The following is a 23,738-nucleotide window of genomic DNA, read 5'->3' as shown; positions in this document are numbered from 1 at the left end:
ATTGACAAGGATGGCTACATTATAAACAACCGAGTTTCAACGTAGACAAGTTTTTTTTTTTTTTCCCCTGAGACAGACTTTCGCTCTTGTTGCCCAGACTGGAGTGCAATGGCACTATCTCAGCTCACTGCAACCTCCACCTCCTAGGTTTAAGCAATTCTCCTGCCTTAGCCTCCCGGGTAGCTGGCATTACAGGCATGCACCACTATGTCTGGCTAATTTTGTATTTGTAGTAGAGATGGGGTTTCTCCATGTTGGTCAGGCTAGTCTCGAACTCCCAACCTCAAGTGATGCGCCTGCCTCGGGCCTCCCAAAGTGCTAGGATTACAGGTGTGAGCCACTGTGCCCAGCCAACAAAAGTTTTATATTGGAAAAAGATGCTACCTAAGACTTTCATAGCGAGAGAGGAAAAGTCAATACCTAGCTTCAAAGGACAGCCTGACTCTCATTAGGAGCTAATGTAGTTGGTGATTTTAAGTTGAAGCCAATGCCCATTTACCATTCTGATAATCCTAGGGCCCTTAATAATTACTCTAAATCTACTCTGCCTGTGCTCTATACCTGAAATAACAAAGCCTGGATGATAGTGTTATCTGTTAATAGTATGGTTTACTGAATATTTTAAGCCCACTCTTGAGATCTACTGCTCAGGAAAAAAGATTCCTTTCAAAATATTACTGTTTATTGTCAATGTACTTGGTCACTGAAGAACTCTGATGGAAATGTAAAAAGGAATTATCACTGCCTTCATGCCAGCTAATGTTAACTTCCATAGTCCATGGGTCAATGAGTCATTTGGACTTTAGAGTCTTATTATTTAAGAAATACATTTTGTAAGGCTGTAGCTGCCATAGATAGTGATTCCTCTGATGGAACTGAGTAAACTGAAAATCTTCTGGAAAGAATACACCATTCTAGATTCCATGAATAATATTTGTGATTCATGGGAACAGATCAAAATATTAACATAGGAATTTGGAAGAAGTTGATTCTAACTCTTATAGATGACTTTGAGCAAAGGGTTCAAGACTTCAGTGGAGGAAGTAACTACAGGTGTGGCAGAAATAGTAGAGAACTGTAATTAGAAGTAGAGCCAGAAGAGATGACTGAATTGCTACAATTTCATGATAGAATTCGAACAGATGAGAAGTTGCTTCTTATGGATGAGCAAAGGAAGTGATTTCTTGAGGCGGGATCTACTCCTGGTGAAGATGCTGTGAGTATTCTTAAGATGACAACAAAGAATTCAGAATATTATGTAAACTTTGATACAGCAGTGGCAAGTTTTGAAAGGATTGGCTCCAATTTCAAAAACAGTCCTACTGTGGGTAAAATGATATCAAACAACATCGCATGCTACGGGGAATTCACTGTGAAAGGAAAATCGATCTATGCAGCTAACTTCCTTGTTCTCATATTTTAAGAAATTGCCATAGCCACCCGAATCTTCATCCACCACCACGTGATCAGTCAGCAGCCATCAACATAGAGGCAAGATGCTCCACCAGCAAAAAGATTACAGCTCTCTGAAGGCTCATATGACCATTAGCATTTTTAACAATGACATATTTTAAGTAAGTTATGCACATTTTTTACACATAATGCTATTCCACATTTAATAGACTACAGTATAGTGCAAACATAACTTTTATATCCACTGGGAAACCAAAAATTTCTTGTGTCTTGCTTTATTGTGGCAGTCTGAAACTGAACACAGTATCTCCAAGCTATGCCTGTAATAAATCAAAATGAATTTAATTTAATGATATTCAAATGGGCTAGAGGAAAACTACTGGTTCTCTATTTTGTGGAAATACAATTTTTGATTTTCAGTACTAAATTATTTATACTTTAGGCTAGGCCTGTAATCCCAGCACTTTGGGAGGTCAAGGCAGGCGGATCACTTGAGGTCAGGAGTTTGAGATTCCACCTGGCCAACATGGCAAAACCCTGTCTCTACTAAAAATACAAAAATCAGCTGGGCCTGGTGGCACACGCCTCTAATCCCCACTACTTGGGAGGCTGAGGCAGGAGAATCGCTTGAACTAGGGAGACAGAGGTTGCAGTGAGCCAAGATCGCACCACTGCCCTCCAGCCTGGATGACAGAGCTAAATTCTGTCTCAAAATAATAATAATAATTGTTATTACAATTATTATTTTTACATTATTATTATTATTACAATTGTAATAACAATTATTATTATTATTTATACTTTAAATGTTTTATAAAACCATGATGTATTATCTAATACTTTACATATTCATACTATAACTTAAAATTTTTACTAACACAAGTCCTAGATTTATAAACACTAATTCATCTTCAAAAAAAATTCTTTAAGCACAATTTCTGCATGTCAATGGATAAAGAATAATTAATGTCTGATTAAGGACACAAGTTAAATAAAAGTGAATCAAAGCCCTCTCCTGGCTTCTAATTCCCAGTGGGTTACTGCTCCAAGCATTATGAAATATTTATTACGTGCCCAGGCAGGGCCAGGAGTGAAAGAGATATATAAGACAGATCCCTAGGACATATTTCTTATTAACAAAAAGTCTAAATTAAGAAGAAATTGAATCTGTTTTGAGTTTCTATATAGGAAAGCTATTTAAACTTTCTATCTATGGCAGGTAAACCCCATAAAACACACCACAAATCCAAAGGACACCGTAAGTAGAATTTCTTAAAACCCTGAGAAGAAATGACTGGAATTTTAAACTACCCCTTTTACTTGTCCATCTGTTACTTTTTCTGTTGCAGTTAAGGAAACAGAAAAAAAAAATCTTCCTAGAGAAAGACACAGAGCTTAGTCTTTCTTTAGAAATTATCTGCAACACTGTTACACTGCCTCTCTTTCTCCAGTCTTTGTCTTCTTCCTTCTTCTCCCCTTTCACCCTCACCCACCACAAACATACACAGGCCTATTCATCAAGACTGTACATTTATATGTTCTACTTTCAAATTAGCAACCCTTAATATGCAGTTACTTCCCTAAGCAAATTTCACTGGTGAAATTTTGAAAATAGTACAGTATTTTTCACCTCACCCTCTAATATCTCTTGACAAGTTTTCTGGGTAACGGTTACATGAGTCATTCAGTGTTCAGGTTTGTGTTCATGACAGACATGCTGCTGTTGATGAATTTCAAAAGAAATGACTAAAAACACACTTGGGCAGGGTGGTCAAAATATGTGTAAGAAATGTGTGGTCTTTAAAATGATTTGCAACACTTTACCTCTAGTTCTTATTAATTTGTTTCTAATTTATTCCTTATTAGATTCCATATTCCATATAAGAGAGCTTCCACAATTGTACTCTACAAGTTTAAAGACAGAAAGTAAAGACATTGGTGCAATGAGAAAGTGAGAGTAAGGAAAAAACAAGGTAAAGTTAAGGGTGAGAGTTTGACACACACAAGACACACTTGACAGACACAAGTGGATCAGAATTGGGGCTCTCAATAGTTTAGTAACTAATGTAAAAACTGAGATAAATGGGATAAGATCAGGTATAAAACCCAAGATGTGTATAAGCTGAAAACACACTAGCTACTCAGGAGAAATGCAACCGTATTGCTGGTGCTGTAAACGAAAGCTTTCTCATGCAGTCTTATAAAAGAAAAATATAAAATAGTCAGTGCTGTTGATGTTTATCATAAATAGATTTATGGTTCTCCTTAAAATGTCCTTCTGATACATCAGTGGTACAACATCGAGTGAGTTGAGTTAAAATAATTCCATAGGAGTCCAAAGCGCAACCTCTGAATAGTCTGTATGAATTCATATACAATTTAAAGTATCTACGCAACTGCCTAGAGCAACTGGGTAGGGCAAGTGGGGGTGGTCACTACACAGCTAAAGCTAATTGCTGCCTCGCTTTTTCTTTTTTCTTATTTTAACACTGTGGAGGTCTCACAAGCAGGACTGCAGTTAACACTTTCCAATCTTTGATCTAGAAGAATGAAACTAATATATACTTCAAAGAAAGTTGCTTTAACATTGTTTATAGAAATATTTACAATCTAATCCTGGTTAGGCACTGGGCTAAGGTTTCAATATGCTCATTTAACAACACTTTACGGAAGGTATTACCCACATCTCTCATAGTTGAGGAAACTAAAGTATGGAGAATGTTAAGTAAATTGGCCCAGAACTACAAAGGCAGTAAGTGACCTCTGCCACAAAATGCTGTGCTTTAAATTATACACAACTCTGCAACTGGGATTAAGACCTTATATTAAATACTTTATAGAGACTGCTCTGTTGTGAAGTGCCAGGGGCACAAAAATAAATGACAGAGAGAAAAATTCAATATAGTAAAATTCCAACCAGAGATCTCAGGCTCAACAGACTCTTATTCATAAGGCAGATATGGTGATTTTTGCAATTTAATCAAATATTCATTACTATCCTTTACAACTTTAGGAGAACACAGTTTTGCTTATGTACCTACCACTCAAGCCAATGAAGCCCTGAATGAGAGGGCTGCCTGAGAAGACACAGAGGGAGAGGAATTCTAGGCACTCCTTTGTGCTTTCTTCTGGGAGAAGCTGGCTGCTGAGGGCCTTCTTGATTACGGCATCACTCAAGCATCATTCCAAATTCCCAGCCAGCTGTGTGTGTACAAACCCACTACCCTGCTGCACTGTCTGTGGCCAGTATTTATTAGTATTCTACCCAGAATCCATCCTCTACTCTCCACATTACTTTCTGGAAAGGCCAACGTTTTTTTCAGGTATCTGTCACAGGGTGTGTCTTGTAGCTGATAAGTAAACTCTGATGGCCACATTAGCACTCCATGTGACTGGTTTGATCCTGAGTTTTCACAATTCTGACCAACAAGTTTTGAGGAAATGTCAGCCAGGTGCCTTTTAGGATAAACTGATAAAAGGAAATACGCAAGAAAAAAAGCCTCTTCTCATCCCACTGGACATTGTCATGTTCTTTACTGCTGTGTATACATGTGTGGATGGATGTGTATCTGTGTGTGAAAGACAGACACATAACTGCAAACAGACAAAAAGAAGCAGAGTAGAAAATAGATTATGTTAGGAAATGAGGCATATAGAAAGGAATAATTTGTAAAAAGTTCAGGAGAGAAGTGAGCCAGAAAAAACTTAAGAAAAGGAAGAAGCAACCTTCACCCTGATCACAAGAAAGGCTTGCTATGCCAAACTTACTTCTTTAAAGCTTCCTAGAATTAGAGAGAAGGCAATCTTGCTCTGTGCAGCATTTAGTACACTACCAAGATGATCTGAAAATTAATAACCTCTATTTAAGGATGAGAGTAAAACACCAGCCAAAAATAGCATGTCATACTGAATAAGGACCAGCTTGAATAATCTGGTATATGTTTGTATCTACTGAATGTGGCTGTGCAAAATTCCAGACTATGATGATCTTATGAAAATGCATTTCTTTGCTCACATAAATATACTGCTAAACAGCTATGGCATTATATCTAGATCCAACTTTCCAATTCTATGCACATATTGCTAAATGTCAAATGTATTCATATTCATTTATATTTGAATGCTGCTTTGAGTGAAAAACTATAAATCATCCATTCAGAAATAAAAATAAAATAGATATGCAGTATTATTTAGCAGCACAGATGAACCTTATTTATTTTACAGTTAAGCAGTGAAGTGAATAAGCATTTTCAAACAGAAGCTCTGACTCTGAAAACTTATAACAAAATGGCAAAACCCACAAGTTTCTCCAAACATCTGAGTTTCCTCATAACCTCAGTCATTATTATACCTTTATCATCCCCGTCAAAAATTATGACTTTCACAGGACACTATTACATTGAATATCTTCTTTATTGGAGCACATAATGCAACTCAGTTACTCTTGAAATATTGTAATCATATATAAAATTGTTTTTTGAAATGCCTCACAATTGGAGAAACTGTTTAAAAAGTTCGATGACCCTAATCAGATCTGTTTAGTTAATCTTACTGGTGCAATGATCTATCACCAGACAAAGCTACATCAAATTCTTTTCCTTCTCCTCATCAGACAAAACTTCTGATTCTTCCATTAACATTAATCTCTTAATGTTGAAATATGCCAAGGCTCTGACTGGACTTCTTTCTTCTCTCTTTTCTCACACTTCAAAGACCTTGACAAATCTCATAGCTTTAATACCATCTATTTGCTAATAACTTCCAAATATATATCTTCAGCTGAACCTATGAATTTTTACATGTAACTCCGTACCCAATAGCTCCACTGGGTGACTAACAGGCAAATCAACTTTACCTTTCCAAATCTGAGAAACTTATCTTTCCCATTAAACCTGTTGTTTCCAAAGTCTCCTCATCTCAATTAATGCCAACTATTACCTTCCAGTTGCTCCGTCTAAAACCTCAGAATCATCCTTGCCTCTCCTTATTGGCTCACAATCCACAGCCCACCAAATAGCAAACAGCTCTTCCTATGAAATATACTCAGCTTCTGACCCTTTAACATCACTTCTGCTCTGGTCCAAGCTATTATGTCTCACTGGGAATATTTTAAGAGCTACTCTCCAGCTCTGGCTTTCCTCCATCCCATGCACATACCACATGTACATCATCTTGTGCTTTCTCCAAGCACAACAATCATCTTATAAGTTAAATATGATTATGCTACTCCTTTGTTCAACTATTTTCCTATCTCACTGAGATATATAAACCTTATAAAGCTCTATATGGTCTAACCCCTGGTTTCTTCTCTGACTTCATTTCCCACAACTCTTCTACTTGCTCACTCCATTTCTGCAACACTGGCCTTCTTGCTTTTTCTGGAATGTACAAGCACACTTTCATTGTGCATGTATTGTCCCCTCTGCCTGAAAGGCTCTTCCCCCAGGTATACATATTACTCACACATTACCTCCTTGGTGACTATTTTACTGACACCTAATTCTAAATTGCACTGCTCCTCAACACTCTGTCTCCTCCACACTTATCACTATATGACAATATATTATAAATTTTAATTATTTACTCTTTTTTTTTGACCCACTAGAACATAAGCCTCATGAGGACCTGGTTTCTATCCCCAGTGCTGGGAACAGTGACATTCATATGGTAGATAATTAACTTTGCTGAAAAGTTTTTGTTGAATACCTCTACCTTAAATATCATCTTATAAATATGTAAAGTTGCACATCTCCAAATTTCTTCTTCACTTTTTATTCTGTAGCTCATTGTAGACAGCCACGATCTGCCCTGCTGCAAGTTAGAAATGTTAGTTATTAATAACTTGAAACATTGGCTGCCCTTCATTATTTAAGTGATGTGGCTTCTATCCTCTGCCTACCTCTTTCTCATATTAACTCGTCTCTGCAACTCCACTGCCACCTCTTCAATTCAGGTTCCTACTGGATCCATACTGAGCAAAGGATAAAGTACATATTTCTCAACCTGACAGATAAGGCCTCCTTTCTACCTGACTATAGTCCACCTTTAAGTCACATCCCCTCTTCCTCACTGTACCCTCCCCTCCACACACCAATCTGGTTTAATCAAGTTAGCAGGTTTTTTGAGCTTCTAAAGCTTTTCATAATATCCATTCTACCTGAAATATTCCTTGTGCTTTACAATGAATAACTCCATAGCCATTTTATACGGACCAATCTCAAATATTACCTCTATACTGTCATCAAAATGACAACAGCTAACAACTACTGAGTACTTACTATGCTCCAAGCAATGTATTTGCATTATATAATTTAATCCTTAAACAAGCCTATTAGAAAGGTACAAATAATGTCCTCAACCTATACATGATAAAATGAGGCTAAAAGAAGTTAGAAAACTTGTCCTGGGTCACAAAATTTAATAAACAGGTGAGCTAGGATTTGATCTTTGATTTATCCAATTCCAAAACTTAGACAACAAAACTCACATGAACCGCTGAACTGACCTTCAAATGAATATTCCGAATGTCTTTACTGACTTAGGTAATCCTGAAGCCATTAATTTTATGGCTGTGAGATAAGAACTACAAACCACAAACTCTGAGAAGGAGCCACTTTGCAACTAACCATGTAATGTATCAAGGACTCTCTGTCAGATATTATTTTAGTTTGCAGAAAAACACATACCTTTTGTGGGTATATCTGTGTGATAAGAAAAAGTAACTGTAATGCCATTATTGTTCATTTATAGTAAATGCAGGATTACAGGCAAGGTAAAAAGACCAGAACCCTTGTATTTGCATGCCACAAAACCCACACGAAGGTCACCTGATACAGCCAAATGTCCTCTGGAGTGTTATATAACTGCAATCTTTCTACCCAATAACTATAACTCCTCTAACCTTTGCGTTTCTTGCTAGAGCTTCATTTCACTGACCTTTTTATTATCAGTTGCTTTGCTGGGTTTGCACATAGCATCCCACCCAAAGGTGACTTCGATGGAGTCTCTGAAGGCTGCCCCAATGTCTCCACAGAAATGGCCCCAGGGTTGTCTCCAAAATGGCCCTGTCTGAGTTGCCATGGTAAACAACCAGGCAGATTGCTATATTCAGTTCTCTGCCAGGGTCGCCATGGTGACTGCAAAGGACGGCTCCTTAGAAGGACCTCACAAGGGCACGTTGCCATGGTGACCCTATCCTGCATATTTCTAAGCAACTTCCTTTCAGTCTTTCTGTGACCAATCAAGGCCGGTTCATTTTTAGAGTAACTCTGGTAGGTTCCTCCCGAAGATACCATCATAAGACATAGGGATTTTAAAAGTGAGAAGGCCTATAAACAAATTAATTATTTGAAAATATAAACAGTTCCATTCACAAATCATTAAATCAGTCTGCATAAATTTTAGGAAAAATTTGTTTTGATGATAAACAAAAAAATACCTGCAATGTCTCTGTTAAATGTGTCTGTTTTGAAACTTAATCAACTGAAAGTATCTTACAGAATATAATGCAGATAATTAAAGTTTCAAATTTTTCCAGTCTTACAATGTAGCAGCTACATGGGTATTAAACACTTTATAGTAGACATGACATACACACCCAAGTGAAATCATAAATATATACTGATGATTAAGTTATAATAAAATATCAAAATCATTCTTATGCAGCAAAAGACAAAATATTTGCAAGCCCAGTGGAAAAATAAATGTGTGTGTGTGTTTTTTTAACTGAGTTGGGAAATCCCAGCCATATTTGGACCCAAGCTATTTTCTTCCTTGTGCTTTTGTGGTTGGAACAATCCCAACTAATCTTCCTTTCATTTTAAAACATGAATATAGGCCATTCTTAACATATGCTTGGTTTTTCAGCCATGCTATTATTCTCCTGAAATTTTAAAATATTCTACTGTTCCTAGTATTTCATCAAGAGCAAAATTTTGTCTAACCACTAACTTCAATATCCTTAGTTACTTAACACCTAAAAACAAATTCTAAAATTCAGAAGATGCAATTACAATTTCTATACACATGTACAGCCTTTCAGTCAATTCTAGTTGACTCTTAACGCTCTCTCTATATATAGTTAAGAAATATATGTATATATGTACATATATGTATTATATATGTACACATATGTATATATATGTTTCTTAACTATATATATTGAGAGCGTTAGGAGTCTACTGTTTCTTATTAAATGGAAAAGGTTAATCTGGGGTTCTCTCTAAATCATAAAGATGATTTTTCCTTTGAGCACTATTTCCTCTAGTCCTACATTTTCTGTTATTCTCTCTCACAGATTCCTTTCTCCTACTCTGTCCACAGCAGCCCACCACTCCCCACTCACATTCCACTGGAGAGAATAGAATTTCAGTTAATATACATAGTCAAGAAACGTGAGAATAATTCATAGTATAATAATTCTAAGTTGCATACAGACATGCAAGTTAGACTTCGTAGATACAAAGACTCTTAGTATTTGTACTCATCTTTTACTGGTTTTCACAATATTAATTAAATAATGAAATAATTGCACAGTCTGATTTTGTAGAGACTTCATGCTTCAAGCCTTCAATATGCTTGCACAAATCAGAGTAGTCACTATGGTTTCCACTCATTCCTTCACTACATATTTACTGAGTGACTACGATGTGCCAGGCAGTGCACAAGGGTCTGGGAACACTCTAGTGAACACATGAGAAAAAAAAAAAATCGGCCCTTAAGGTGTTTCAGTTATGGAGAGGGAGAGAGAAAAATATATAAAGAAAACTAATTAGGAAGTCATATGTTAGGAAGTGATTAAAGTTAGGGAGACTATTAAAGCAGGGAGGGGGGATGCAGAGTCCTTGGCCAGGTCAGGGCTGAGGAGGCTGCAACAGTATAGATTTACAGGGACGTTTCAAGGACTCCCCAACTCACCTGATGTAAGTGCACTCAACATTATATTCAATAACAACCTAAATCCTTAAATGTAAAGGAAAATTTAAAAAATATTTCATAATGCACACAGTAGAAGTTCATTAGATTAAAAGTCCACTTTTCTCACTTCTATACCTGCTTTTTGACAGGCAGCACTGTCTGAGGCAGACAAGAGACGTCATCACCTCCGATCCTATTCTGCATTTCAAGACCTATATATAAACTTAGGCAAATTACTCTACCTTTCAAGTGTCTTCTCACTTTTAAAATGAGAATAATTATTCCAACCTGACAGTATTACTCTGAAAATGCAAAGATACTAAAATATAAATATAAAACTACCATGGGTAAAATAATCTATATCTAGAATTTGCTTTAGAATACTTCAGTAAAAATTTAAACATGAGGAGAGACAATAAAAAAAGGTGAGCAAAATGTTGAGAATTAATGAAGCCCAGTTATGAATATATGAGAGCTCATATTATAAATCTCATTTTGTTTGAAAATTTCCGTAATAAAATATCTGAAGGTAAAGATTAAACTTGCAAACACAAAGATATTCACTTTCACAAAAAGTTTAACAATACTCAGAAAAAAAGTATAGAGGAACATTAATGTATTTTATATAAAAATCTCAAAAAACTCGAAAAAAGTAGATTTATTTACTGAGTACTTACTAGCCTGGAATAATGCTAGCATTGCCTTTCACACTTTCTTCCAATACATTATCTCCTTTTTAAAAAATTATACTTTCCTAATAGTATGAGATGAGACATAAGTCAGAAAGGCAGAAAACCATCACTGTTAAGCTTGTAGACTCACATGGTATCCAATGTATAACAGATTTTAGGAAGAAATTTTACTATAATTTGCTGAATGCTTAGAAATAATCATGTAAGAAACAATTATGTAAGGACATTGCTAATAAAAATTTTAGACAATGAATTCTATATGATTGTATCAAGAAACTTAAAAACTTACCAGATCAGTATCTGTCTTTTTATAGGTCAAAGCTTCAACTTTGGAATCCAGTTCTGCTTGTATTTGGTCTCTTCTTTTCATAACACCCTTTACATTAAAACACACAGATAAAATAGGATGTACTTAGTTTTAATAATCTTTCCTATAGCAAAAATATATATTTCAGAAAACAAACAGCATCTCTTCCTCAAGCCGTCAGTCATTTGGGGATATAATACATTTTAAAAGTTTTTATTTTTTTAATCTCTAAAAACTAAATTGAAAGCAAGTATATAAGAGGGTTTTTTCCTATAAATGTTTCAATTAGTTTTCCTAATGCACATTTTACCCATTTAAGCATTGTATATATGCACTACATTTGATGGAATACTCTAGGTATGTACAATTCTTCAAAAATAGTAAAGAGCAAAACAAACAAAAAATAGTAGAAGCACTGGAAATATATACTACAGCATAAACTAGTGGCAGGTGGGATGTCACATGGACCATAATCTGGAAATATCTACACTCTGTGGCAACCTTCTTACCTGACTCCAAAGGGATAGATAATCAAACAGGAAATCATGCTGGGAAATCAGAAAACTGAATTATGCATTCATATCCTAAGCATTGTATTTTTGTTCAAAATATAAAATATTCATTAGTTAGCCAAGCTTTTGATGAGAAATCATAGCCTCCTCTTTGACTGATAGGAGTTGTATCTTTTTTCTTGATTTCATGTTTCAGAGTTTTTAAACTTAAAGCACCCATGTGAAGAAATTGAAGTGCAGAATTCATCTACATCTTTCATTTTTGTTGAATTTTTACAATGTCTTTAAGTGATTCACATTTCTTCCGAGACATGTAACTTAGACTTGAGCCCAGGAGTTCCAGGCTGTAGTGAGCTATGATCATGCCTCTGCACTCCAGCCTGTGCAACAGAGCCTGTTAAACAGACGTTAAACAGGTTAAACAGCCTGTTAAACACACGTCTCTTTAAAAAAAAAAAAAAAAATCAAAGGAAACTAACATTTTTCCTAGTTGCAAAGAAGTCCATAGAAAACTCAACTAATTTCATAAATTCCTTTATATTTACTTCAATGTTTAATTGCCATTAATGTCAAGAAAGCCCTCCTTTCTTTGACCCAAATGACTCACTCTCTAACTCAGTCATATTTATTTAAAGTCTGTTTCAAAAAAGATGAAGTACTGGTTTTCATATGCACAAATACATTTTAAGTAAAAGGTTGCTTCAGAGGACAACTGGTGAAAATTACATGAAATTAATTATTTTTATGGGAGGATTATTTTTCATTATTTTAGCTCAAATTGAAGAGAATGTTCCAATATCAAACAGGACAAGAAATGCAATACAAGTACTATTTATTATACCCTGGGAGTCTAAAAATTAATTCAATCAAATGAGGACCTATAAAATAATTCTATTATAATTTTTCCATATCCTTAACAATGTAATACTTCAATTACATAATTTCCATCTTGATATAATATAAAAGAAAACACTAATTAATGGAGCAGAACATACAAATCAGATCTTCTTGAAGATTTACACAAGGGGGTGACCAATAATGAAGTGAAACCAAAGGATGTAGCCAAGGAAATGGATAGAGAGAGGCAAGAGAATCATCAACAGTGAAACATCGAAGGCCTTTGGTAAGGAAGAAGCTTTGTTTACAGGAGGACTCCAATAAAGTTAAGCACAGACGAAGCCTGAAATGTCCGTGCAATATTTAATGACTCTGTCAAAGGAAACCTAAACATGATCCACGAGAGAGGCAGATCTCATGCTGAACGACAAAGTGAGCTTTTCAGACCAAAACAAGGACAAGTTTTTTAAAAAGAAAAAAATTGAAAGAAATTCCTAGTAATCAAGCGTACATGTCCAAAGAGACCATGGTTCCAATTATAAAGAATAGAAAAAAAGAGCTATATCTGAATGCAAGCTGACTCCTTCCCTCATCACCATCCTAAAACACCAGAGACCTGAGGGTGCCAATTTGCTTGTGCAAAGTATTGTAGGCACAGAAAAATACTGGATGAAAAACATTAGCTTTGCAGATAGCATTGCTAAATTCCAAATATCTGGAAACTTTAACTTGAACTGAGGAAGTAAAATGCAAAACTTTGATACAAGAGGAATAAAAGCCTTTTCAAGTAGTGAAAGAAAAACATTTTAACTTGAAAGATTTCTTTTAAAAGCAACCAGAAGGCAGAACATCAAGATCCGACTCAAGTACTTTCTACATAATGGTACTAAATATATTGCTAAATCAAATGTACCTAGAAGCAGGAGAGCAGTTCTTTCATGAAAAGAAATCCCCAAAGCACTAAAAAATTTTAAAGTAAAATTTCAAAAGGTTTGGAAAAACTAATCATATTCCCTACGTAAATTTTGATTGAGGATGCTTCCTGTCTATGTATAATCTGATAAATTGTTGGTGTTGCTATTGAGTATTGAGTATTCCTGCTTTTTAACAAAGGATTCTTTCCTTCATCTATTCAGGCACACAGTGAACAAATTATTTATTGAACATCTACATGCAAAACAACCTGCTAGGACAAAAAGATAGTAGTTTTAAAGAAAAGAAATGTAGTCGCCTTTACAGAGCTTATAATCAGGTTAAGGGACGGAGGTAAAATTCGAATTAGGTGTTCTTACCATTAACATTTCACTATAAAGCACGTACTCATGTACAACAGGAAGCAGGGCCTCTGAGAGTCCAGACATCCGCTTTTCAGTGGCCTTACAGCATCTGTCAATGCAGCCGGCAACATCCTTTAGAGTATCAACCAGATCCTCTTCTGACGCTGACCACAGAATATGAATTGGGCCATATTCTTTCATTTCATCAAAATATTCTTTAAAAAAAAGACTTAATAAGCTCTTCAATATACAAAAGTTTTCAAAGTACTTGTATCTTAGATAGTAAGAAAGGGCATTATTTCTCTTACAGTGCACATATTCTTACATAAGAACATAAGAAAATGGATATCATCCTTCATTAAATCAACCGGCCATCAGTTTGCCCAGGTCAGTATTTGAATGACTACTGTCCAAGTGTAATCAATAACAACATTCCTTTTCATTGTCAAAAATGTCTTGGCTTGACAAATAAATTAAATGACCGTCAAATCTATTATAGACTTCTGCCTACCACACAACTGTATTTGAGTGCTTCATAGGCAACGTGCCCTGAAAAAAAAGCTTATCATCTTCTTTCTCCCCTTCTTCTGACTATATATTCTACTTAGTGGTAACTACTATCCATAAATCTAAGCAAAAAATTGGGAGGTTATCCTAGAAACATACTTACACAGAGCCAGTCAATCACCAATTCCAAAATTTCTAGATCTTAAACTATCCATCTACCTACCTATGTACTTATCTTCACTTCCACCACCATCAGCACCTCTAATCTGTACCACTTCAAGGGTCTCCTAACTATTCTCCCTCTATTTTTGTCACAGTAGAGAAACACTGACTCTTAGTAGTTAAATTAGAATTAGTTAAATTAAACCTTTATCATTAGTCCTCACTGTCTGCTTCTCCAGGTCCAATGTGAAATTCTCTGCCAAAGATTTTAACTCAAGTCAAATTGCTTGTTCATTCATGAATATCCCATGATTTCTCTTTAAAAAAGCATTTGCACATGTCCCTCTGCCTTGTCCTCCATTTCTATCACCTGACAAACTACTTCTAATCCTTTAAATTTCAGTTCAAATAAATCTCTGATTCTGTTCCAAAGGATTCATAGATGCTTTGGCCCTCAATGAGCTCATCATACCTATCATAATTTTATACTTCTATTAAAGCATTATCCCACTGTATTATCAATGTCTTATAACTCAAATGCTCTTGGCCACATACTCCTTAAAACAGGGACTGAGTCTTACTATTTTGCTATCTCAAACCCTTATGTGTAATGAGTTCAATAAATATTTTCGTATCAATGAAAGAATGCATATATGAGTAACCAAAGACCATTCAGTTTTTGATACGCTATATATTCAAAAATTTGGATTTCATTTTAAAATGTGAATATCTTTACAACTTAACATTTTTACTTTCACACTTAATTTTCAGTAATGTATAGCTTTTTGTGTAGAAAATGTATAAGCAGTGAGCATTTTTTGTTCACTATCCATATAAATACAATTAAATTGTCTATATTCAGCCATCTTACAACTCATTAGGATTTGCTGATATCTGTCATATTTCTCTAAACAATTAAACTATTAAAACTTTAAAAGTTTGTATTAAATTAAAAGTTTAAAAATATGAAATTTAAAAACAATGGAGATACTAGTTGTTACCTAATGAACATTTAATCACCTCTATAGTCCTTCCAAACTCCACCTTCCTGATCCTAGGCCTGTCTTTCTGGTAAATAATGACCATACTGAACTAATTTCTAGAAAAGAAAATTTTCCACTTTCTTTTCTCAATTGAGTCAATTGAGAAATCTCAAATTTCTCAATGTATGTCAATGTCTGTCATTAAACCTGAACAATATTTATGTTTATATGCAAAGCTGCCCTAAAATTCTAAACTCCACTTACATACCATTCAAATCACATCTGTATGCAAGCATTTAGTTAGCTGCACTGTAATTTGTCTGTTAATATACATATTTCCTAACTAGACTGTGAGCTTAACAGGTACCATCTTAATTACTCTTTGATACTCACTGTTAGCTTATAAAGCTCTTAACTACCAATAGTTTCCAGAGATCTCTTTGAATTGCCATACCACCTAACTACGCAGCCAGAATCTACTTAATAGAACTGGAATCACAGAACCTAGTTAAAATAATTCACCTCTTCAGGTTAAAAAAAAAAAAAGACAAATAATAAATGTAAGGGCAAACCAAGGAGGTTTAAAACAAATTATTATACTATATTCAGTCACTACAGTAATCTCATCAGGTGTCAACGCATGAATAAAAAAGGTAGAAAAGGGGCAAAGTACATTCAGTTATAAGTTTTTTCTGTATCTCTTTTTAAAACCAATCAATTCTTAATAAAGCACATTTTCCTACACCATTCCAAATCTTATGTTCATTCGTGTTTTTTTTCAATCATTGAACAAATTTTAATTGAGTGCTTATTATGATTAAACACCATCTGAATACTAGAAATAAAATATTTCCCAGCTTATCGTGATGGGCAGTACAGTTAAGTAGAAGTCAATTAACAAATAAGCCATTAACTTAGGGACTTTTGTTTGTCTTTATGTAGTTCCTGATCTCTAATAACAAATTATATTAGGAAATTATTTGCTGACTCAGTTATCTATTTTTTAATGTAAGTAAATGCAATTAGAAAATTAGTGAAAAAATCACATGATTAGAATTAGAAAAAATTCATCATACATTCTGACTTATAAACTAAAAAAAAAAAAAAAAAGAAAATAGGAAAAGAAGCAGATTTTCCAATACATAAATCTCTCTGCCATACTTTGACAGTATAATACAGAATACCTGTTCCCTCCAGAAAAAAATAATTACCAGAAAATGTGAAAACCTATTTCCTGAAACATCACTTCTTTGATTCTGAGCTCTGTGCCATGTTGAATACAAACTTCATAAAACTACATCCACAGTCGTAAACTCAGGGCTTACTTTACCACTATTATCTATGAATGGGAAGTAGAGCAGCTAGTGATTGATAAAAGTGAAAATGGAGACTGGCCATAACTACCTTTGAAATCATTTAGGAATCACAAATGTCCATAACATGGCTGGGAATAAGCCACACTTTGAAGCTGACATTCTAACTGCATGTTGCTATACTACACGAACAAATGTGAAGATTCATTAGAAACTGAACAACTGTGAAAACACATTTCAGTAATTCTACTTACCCCTTTCTTCCTTATAAATTCTCTGAGATATTTTATCTATCAAATTTATTTTCTGGCTAAATAGTTCAATAAAGTTATTCATTTCCATGAACTCCTCTGGGCGGTTTTTAACTCCTCTCATTGAGGATGCAACAGCTCTGACTGTTTGCCCCATCCTGCTTAGCAATCCGGGACCTTGCTTCTTGTGAGAAGAGAGTTCCTAGAAACAAAAAAACAAAATATTTCTAGTGAAACATGTCTCAATATTCCGAGACTCATACAAAAAGAAACCTAATTAGGAGAATAAAATTAAGATAAAATGGTTTCATAGGCATTTAGTGTTAGCTTGAAGCAGATGAGCTTTATTAAGGTACAGTGTCCCAAGTGGCAGCCTCCTTGATAATATTCCCTTTCACAGTACTCATGTAAAACAGGTATACAGTCGTTCCTCAGACCATAAATCTTTAAAAGAACAGGGTTTAACAGACAGAATAGTGCTCAGTGAGATACTAGAGAAGACAAGGATAATATGACATACCATCTATATTTTATAACAGGAATTTAATGGAAAATGATTGAGATAAGATTTCTCAGGGCCTAAGTTATACTCTGAAAAATAAAATTGGAAAACTTCATTAATTCTTTAGATGTAATAGTAGCTAACATTTATTTAGAGCTTAATACATTCTGGGCACTATACTGACATTTTAATATACGTAATTTACCATAAACCTATGAGGTAGGTTTTATTATTTTCCTCATTTTACAGAAGAAAATAGAGGCACAGGAAAGTTAAGTAACTTGCTCAAGATCCTAGAGCAATTAAGTGATAGAGCAAGAACTGGAATCCTGGAAGTCTGATTCCAGAGACTTCATTATTAAGCACCAACTTGCTCTGCCCACTTAAAGTCATTAGGGTAGTTTGTCAATAGATACTACCTGACTATAGCACTTCAACCAAATGAAGCGGGTAAACTGTGACACCGCCTTCACTGGCTGGTTGTCTGCAGAGAAAATTTTTAATAAGAAACGTAACTAGTTATTTCATACTTAACCTAGGAGGAATAACTATAGACTTGAAAAACAGATAGAAGAAATCCTATAAAAGAATATATTACACACAAACATATCCCTTGAGAAGTATGGCATAAGATAAAAGAACAAATAAAAACAAAAGAAAGGACAAGGGATTCTAATAATGGTTATGGCCCTTGTTGAAACACAAGCTTGGGATCAAATAAAATACTGCTGACTACCTAATCTACAGATAAAAATATCATATATTATTTACCCAAATATTAAATAACACATTGTCTATCTTCTTCCAGGTTTTCGTTCCTGAATATCTTACGGAAAATAATACATACAAAGTAAACTTGTTTATTTCCAATTCAGTGTGATTTTTTTTGGGCCAATAACAACAGATGCCATCCTTGACCAGGCAACACATTCATCCAAGAGTACTACAGCCTCATTTGATAGAGTAAACATTATCAGAGACAGCTCACGTCACAACTGGCAAGCTGTTACTGAAACTGTTGACTGTACAGAATATTTCTAACAGCTTCTAAGTTCTGAAGTCAGGCCACATATTCATTTCACATAAGTCACAAAGGGCTTCCATAGAGCAGGACTATCTGTCAAGATTGAAATGAACCACTTTTTAGCTTCCACCACTGGCAATAACTGAGAGATATAAAACTCAACATTTGTCAGTAACTGTTTAATATTGACTCTTTGTCCTATCTGGTATCTTTCTTGCAGAGTTATAGCTTTATAGAATAAAAGAAAAAACAAGTAGAATGGATAAGGTTTCCATATTAGAAATTAGGCACTCTCCCACTTAGATAATTAAAGGAAAAGTAAGGAGATTATATTATCTGTCCATCCATCTGTCCATCCATCCATCCATCCATCCATCCATCCATCCATCCATCCATCCATCCATTCATCTATCTCCATTCATCCATCTACCCATTTAATAAGGACTTTTATCCTAGCTTAAAAAGCCCTGATCCATTATTACTCAAAATAAAGTAGACCCTTGAACAACACAGGTGTGACCTGAGCAGGTCCACACATGTGGACTTTTTTCAATAAATATATTGGAAAATTTTTTGGAGATTTGCAACAATTAAAAACAACTCACAAACCACATAGTCTAGAAATGTAGAAAAACCGGAGAGAAAGGTATGTCATGAATGCACAAAATATATGTAGATACTAGTCTATCATTTACTACCCTAAAATGTATATAAATCAATTATAAAAAGTTAACATTTATCAAAACGTGTGCACATATTTTGGCTCACATGCCACCATTTGCAGTTGAGAGAAACATAAACAAACACAAAGATGCTGTATTAAATCAAAACCGATTAAAATTAACTACAGTACACACTGTACTACTGTACTATTTTTGTAGCCCTCCTGTTGCTATTTGTGGCTAGCTGAAGTGTTGCGAATATCCGCTTAAAACGCCATGTGACGCTGATCATCTCCGTGTGAGTAGTTCATCTCTCCAGTAAATCGGGTATAGCAGTAAAAAGTGATCTCTTGTGGTTCCCATGTATTTTTTATTGTGTTTAGTACAATACTATAAACCTGAAATAATACCATGGGACCCATATGAAGTGCCACTAGTGATGCTGGAAATGTTCCCAAGAAGCAGAGAAAAGTCATGGCATTACAAAAAAAGTTGAATTGCTTGCTAAGTACCATAGATTGAGGTCTGCCACTGTCATTGCCCTCCATTTCAGACTGACAATTCATCTGGTAGACAGACAACATAAACTTATGGTATCAATAGATACAGTAGGATACTGTGTAGTGTATTTTCTCTTCCTTAGGATTTTCTTAAATAACCTTTTCTTTTCTCTAGGTTACTTTACTGCAAAAAATACAGTATATAATACACAAAAGATATAAATATGTGTTAACCAACTGTTTATGGTATAGTTAAGGCTTCCAATCAACAGGAGGCTGCTAGTAAAGTTTCTGGGGAATTATAAGTTACACATGGATTTTCAACTTCATAAGGGGTTGGCTTCCCTAACTGCCATGTTGTTCAAGGGTCAACTATAGTGTCAATAAAAGAAATACATTTATAGCTGTTCAGTATTTGCTATTTATGCAAGAAGCACCCTGACATTAAAACATTAAAGAGAGAGAGAGAGAAAGAGAGAGTGTGTGTGTGTATGTGTGTGTGTATGTATATATATACGTATGAAGATACAAGATTTCTGTAATATTTATATGTAGATTTGACACAGGGTTATACCTGAAGGATAACTCTCCAGTGTTTCTGAAAAATTCCATCTCAATTCAAGTACACCACTGCGTGATTTGTAAAGGTAAACAAGAGGAAGAATACAATCTACTATAGATCTAGACACCCAAAGATTATATGAGTATAAATAAAAATCATTTACCCAAGCTTGTGCAGTGAGAAAAATTTTGAAGTCTTCATTAAATGTTAAAGTTGGATGATCAGCAATTCGGTTCAAAAATTTATGTAAAGCCTTCCTGCGTGTCTCAATGAAGTCATCATTAAAGCGTTCCACCATTCCTTTTACTATAAACTTTTCTGGCAATGGCTAAGGCAAAAAAAATAAAAAAGGTATTCGAGTATTATTTGCCATAGGTTTATAAGGAATTCTATGCTTTCCCTTTTTGGAAGACTAGTTGAACATCTGATCATTTCTTATAAAAAAAATTTTTTAAAAATTCACAATTTTAGAACCAAAAATGAGAAATCATAACACACTATGAAGAGTTTTTTTTAAAAGTGTACATAGATTGAAACATTTAGAAATACATGTTATTCCTAAGATAAATGAATTACAGTGAATTTAAGGTCTGAAATTAGGTTTTAGGCATTCAAAAAGACTCACTAGAAAACTGGTAGCTATTCTATGAAAAAAAAAATTTTGCAAACTTACTGGAATAATCAGAGTGGGGTGTGCTTCTTCCAGTTTTCCCTTCAACCAAAGGAAATCTTGATACCGTCTCCTAACTTCAAATTCACTGGAGTCAAATTCCCCACGAGATGTCTGAAGAAAGTAGGAGAAAATAACAGCACATCCAGTATAAGATAGAAGATATTTGCCTAATGTTATTTTAGACACTGTGAAATAAATGGGTCTCTAAGAAAAATTAACAAATCCTAATTATTCAGTGTTTGTCAGCCTGTATTTTTTTTTTTTTTTTGTCATCTATTCATGTAGCAGATGAAACAAAGCAAACTTTCTGGTATTTCCAGAAAGAAAGCAAATATCATACTTAAATTTAAAATCCAAACTGAAAAATCTGCCTTACAACAACCATCTGCCTTCCACAAGATTTTAACTACTATTATCTTTGGCATGACTTTCTCGCTAACAAGCAAGTGTGTTCTGAATTTAGGTTTCAAATATATTTCTTTTCTCAAGATGATTAGAATTCAGAATTTGAGGAAAGTCCTATTTTTGCAATTTGGAAAATAACCTGAATGTAACTGAGAAAAATGTTTTCTTGGAATTTGCTCAAATGAATTGCTGTGCTAGGATTTGCTTTTGGTATATGAAAATTCTAACATTTTAGAGTGATTTTACCACTGTTTTAAAAGAAGTAATTAATAGACATTTGATATGAAAAGAAAATCTTCCTGTCATTTCTCAAAGAATTTTATTTTGGGTTATATGCCTAAACTCCTAAAAATTAAGCAAATACATTAAAATATCTGTTCTCAACAAACCAAAAATCCATGCCAACACATATGACAAGAAGAACATGGGTACAATATCAACCTCATTTCTATTGCCTGAGTCCCAAGTCAAAGAAAAAATATGGGTTATCTAATGCATACTCACCTCTCATAAGAAAACAGTCACTCACACCAATACCTTATTTAACTGAATTTTTGCATATTAAAAATTACATGCAGTAATATTTAGGTTGAGATTTTCCTGCAGAAGTAAACATGGAATGACACACTGCATATATATTTCACACTCACCAGAAATATCAATCACCCACACAGATGGACATAATTATAAAATTAAACAGTCCAAGTCATAAGATGCAATCTTTATTGTCATAAAATAAGGTCCATGAAAGCTATACTTTCCAAAGTTTATTCTCTTAAAACGAATGTTCAGAATATCATACAATGTATCTTTGTACAACATTCCCTTTATAATAGGAAAAAGTGGGAGCAAATGAAATGCAGAAATCTGAGAAACTAAATGTTCACAAAACACTACAAAATCTTAACTATTATGCAACATGGTACATGAAATGGAAATGGTAAAAACACGAAAACTAAATCAAGTACCAGCAGTTTAATAATAGAGGCTGGTTGGTGTGTGTATGTCCATATGCAAATAGACACATGCATACACACATACATATGCAGCCAAAACATGGTTTAGAGTAACTCATTAAAAAATATGACTGAGCACCTCCTTGTACCAGGTACATATGTACAGGTCCACTACCAATTTCTAAGACTATACATTGTCATAACGAACAATGAAGCACTCAAAACACAAAACAAAACAAAACAAAAAAACCAGCAGTTAAAATAAGATTGAGTTGTATATGTCTTCAAGAATATCCAACATTTTAAGTAAACAATTCTTAAGTAAACAATTCCAGCAAGAAGATATAAAATCAAGTCAAATAATTGGTTCAGTCTATCCTCATCACTCTATCATTGACTCAAAGGAATTCTCTAATGTAGTGCAATAGAAGAATAAAACAGATGATAAGTGTAAGTAACGAAAAGAATGTTATTTCTTCCTATTGCAAGATTTCATTCTTGTCTTGAAGGGTTATAAGAGATACAGATGTAGGAATATGATGAGGAAAACAGTCATTATCAGCAGAGTTTGGAACAAGACTAATTTCCCTACAGCAAGGATTAGAATCATTGTCCCCTCTAAAGTGGACAAATTTGGTCATTATAAGATGCCTCAGTGGCTCACGCCTGGAATCCCAGCATTTTGGGAGGCCGAGGCAGGCAGATCACGAGGTCAGGAGTTCGAGACCAGCCTGACCAACATGGTGAAAACCCGTCTCTACTAAAAGTACAAAAATTAGTCAGGTATGGTGGTGTGCACCTGTAATCCCATCTACTCAGGAGGCTGAGACAGGAGAATTGCTTGAACCCAGGAGGCAGAGGTTGCAGTGAACCAAGATCATGCCACTGTACTCTACCCTGGGTGACAGAGCGAGACTCTGTCTTGAAAAAAGAAAAGAAAAAAAAAAGATGCACAAAAGCTTCCAAACTGTAGAAATAACTGGGTTTGATGACATATATCCAACTTAGAAATATCATGTATTGTATACAGTGCATTTGGAGTACAAATAATGCTTCTAACATAGAATACAGTTTGCTATGGAAGCAACATTGTAAATGCTGGCCAATTTTTCATGTTTGACCATAAAAGCTTGGGTACTTGAAGTTTAGTACTAATGAACTCGTGTGATCTCTACCCCCTAATACATTTATTCCAAAAATACCAACCTTCGGTCAAGTGTGAACAGTTATTCTAAACTCAGAATTTAGAAAACTTTTTCTGAGGGAAAATGAAATCTAATAGTC

At 34.6% G+C, this 23,738-nt stretch overlaps 1 protein-coding gene across 1 annotated transcript in view; it reads right to left on the bottom strand.

Annotated features, from left to right (window-relative positions):
• The window catches only part of SNX7 (sorting nexin 7), a 485,686-nt gene that overhangs the window by 54,852 nt on the left and 407,096 nt on the right, over window positions 1-23,738 (bottom strand). The window contains exons 4-8 of the mRNA XM_050778514.1: window positions 21,094-21,204; window positions 20,584-20,748; window positions 17,174-17,372; window positions 13,970-14,169; window positions 11,311-11,397 (exon numbers count right to left, since the gene is read on the bottom strand). Coding sequence (XP_050634471.1) covers window positions 11,311-11,397; window positions 13,970-14,169; window positions 17,174-17,372; window positions 20,584-20,748; window positions 21,094-21,204 — 762 coding nt within the window. The remainder of the gene's footprint in view (window positions 1-11,310; window positions 11,398-13,969; window positions 14,170-17,173; window positions 17,373-20,583; window positions 20,749-21,093; window positions 21,205-23,738) is intronic.

Source organism: Macaca thibetana, chromosome 1, assembly GCF_024542745.1.
Source record: "Macaca thibetana thibetana isolate TM-01 chromosome 1, ASM2454274v1, whole genome shotgun sequence".
NCBI classification, from domain to species: Eukaryota; Metazoa; Chordata; class Mammalia; order Primates; family Cercopithecidae; genus Macaca; species Macaca thibetana.
Note: the sequence above shows the minus strand (reverse complement) of the source record. Positions and strands in the feature narration are given on the sequence as shown.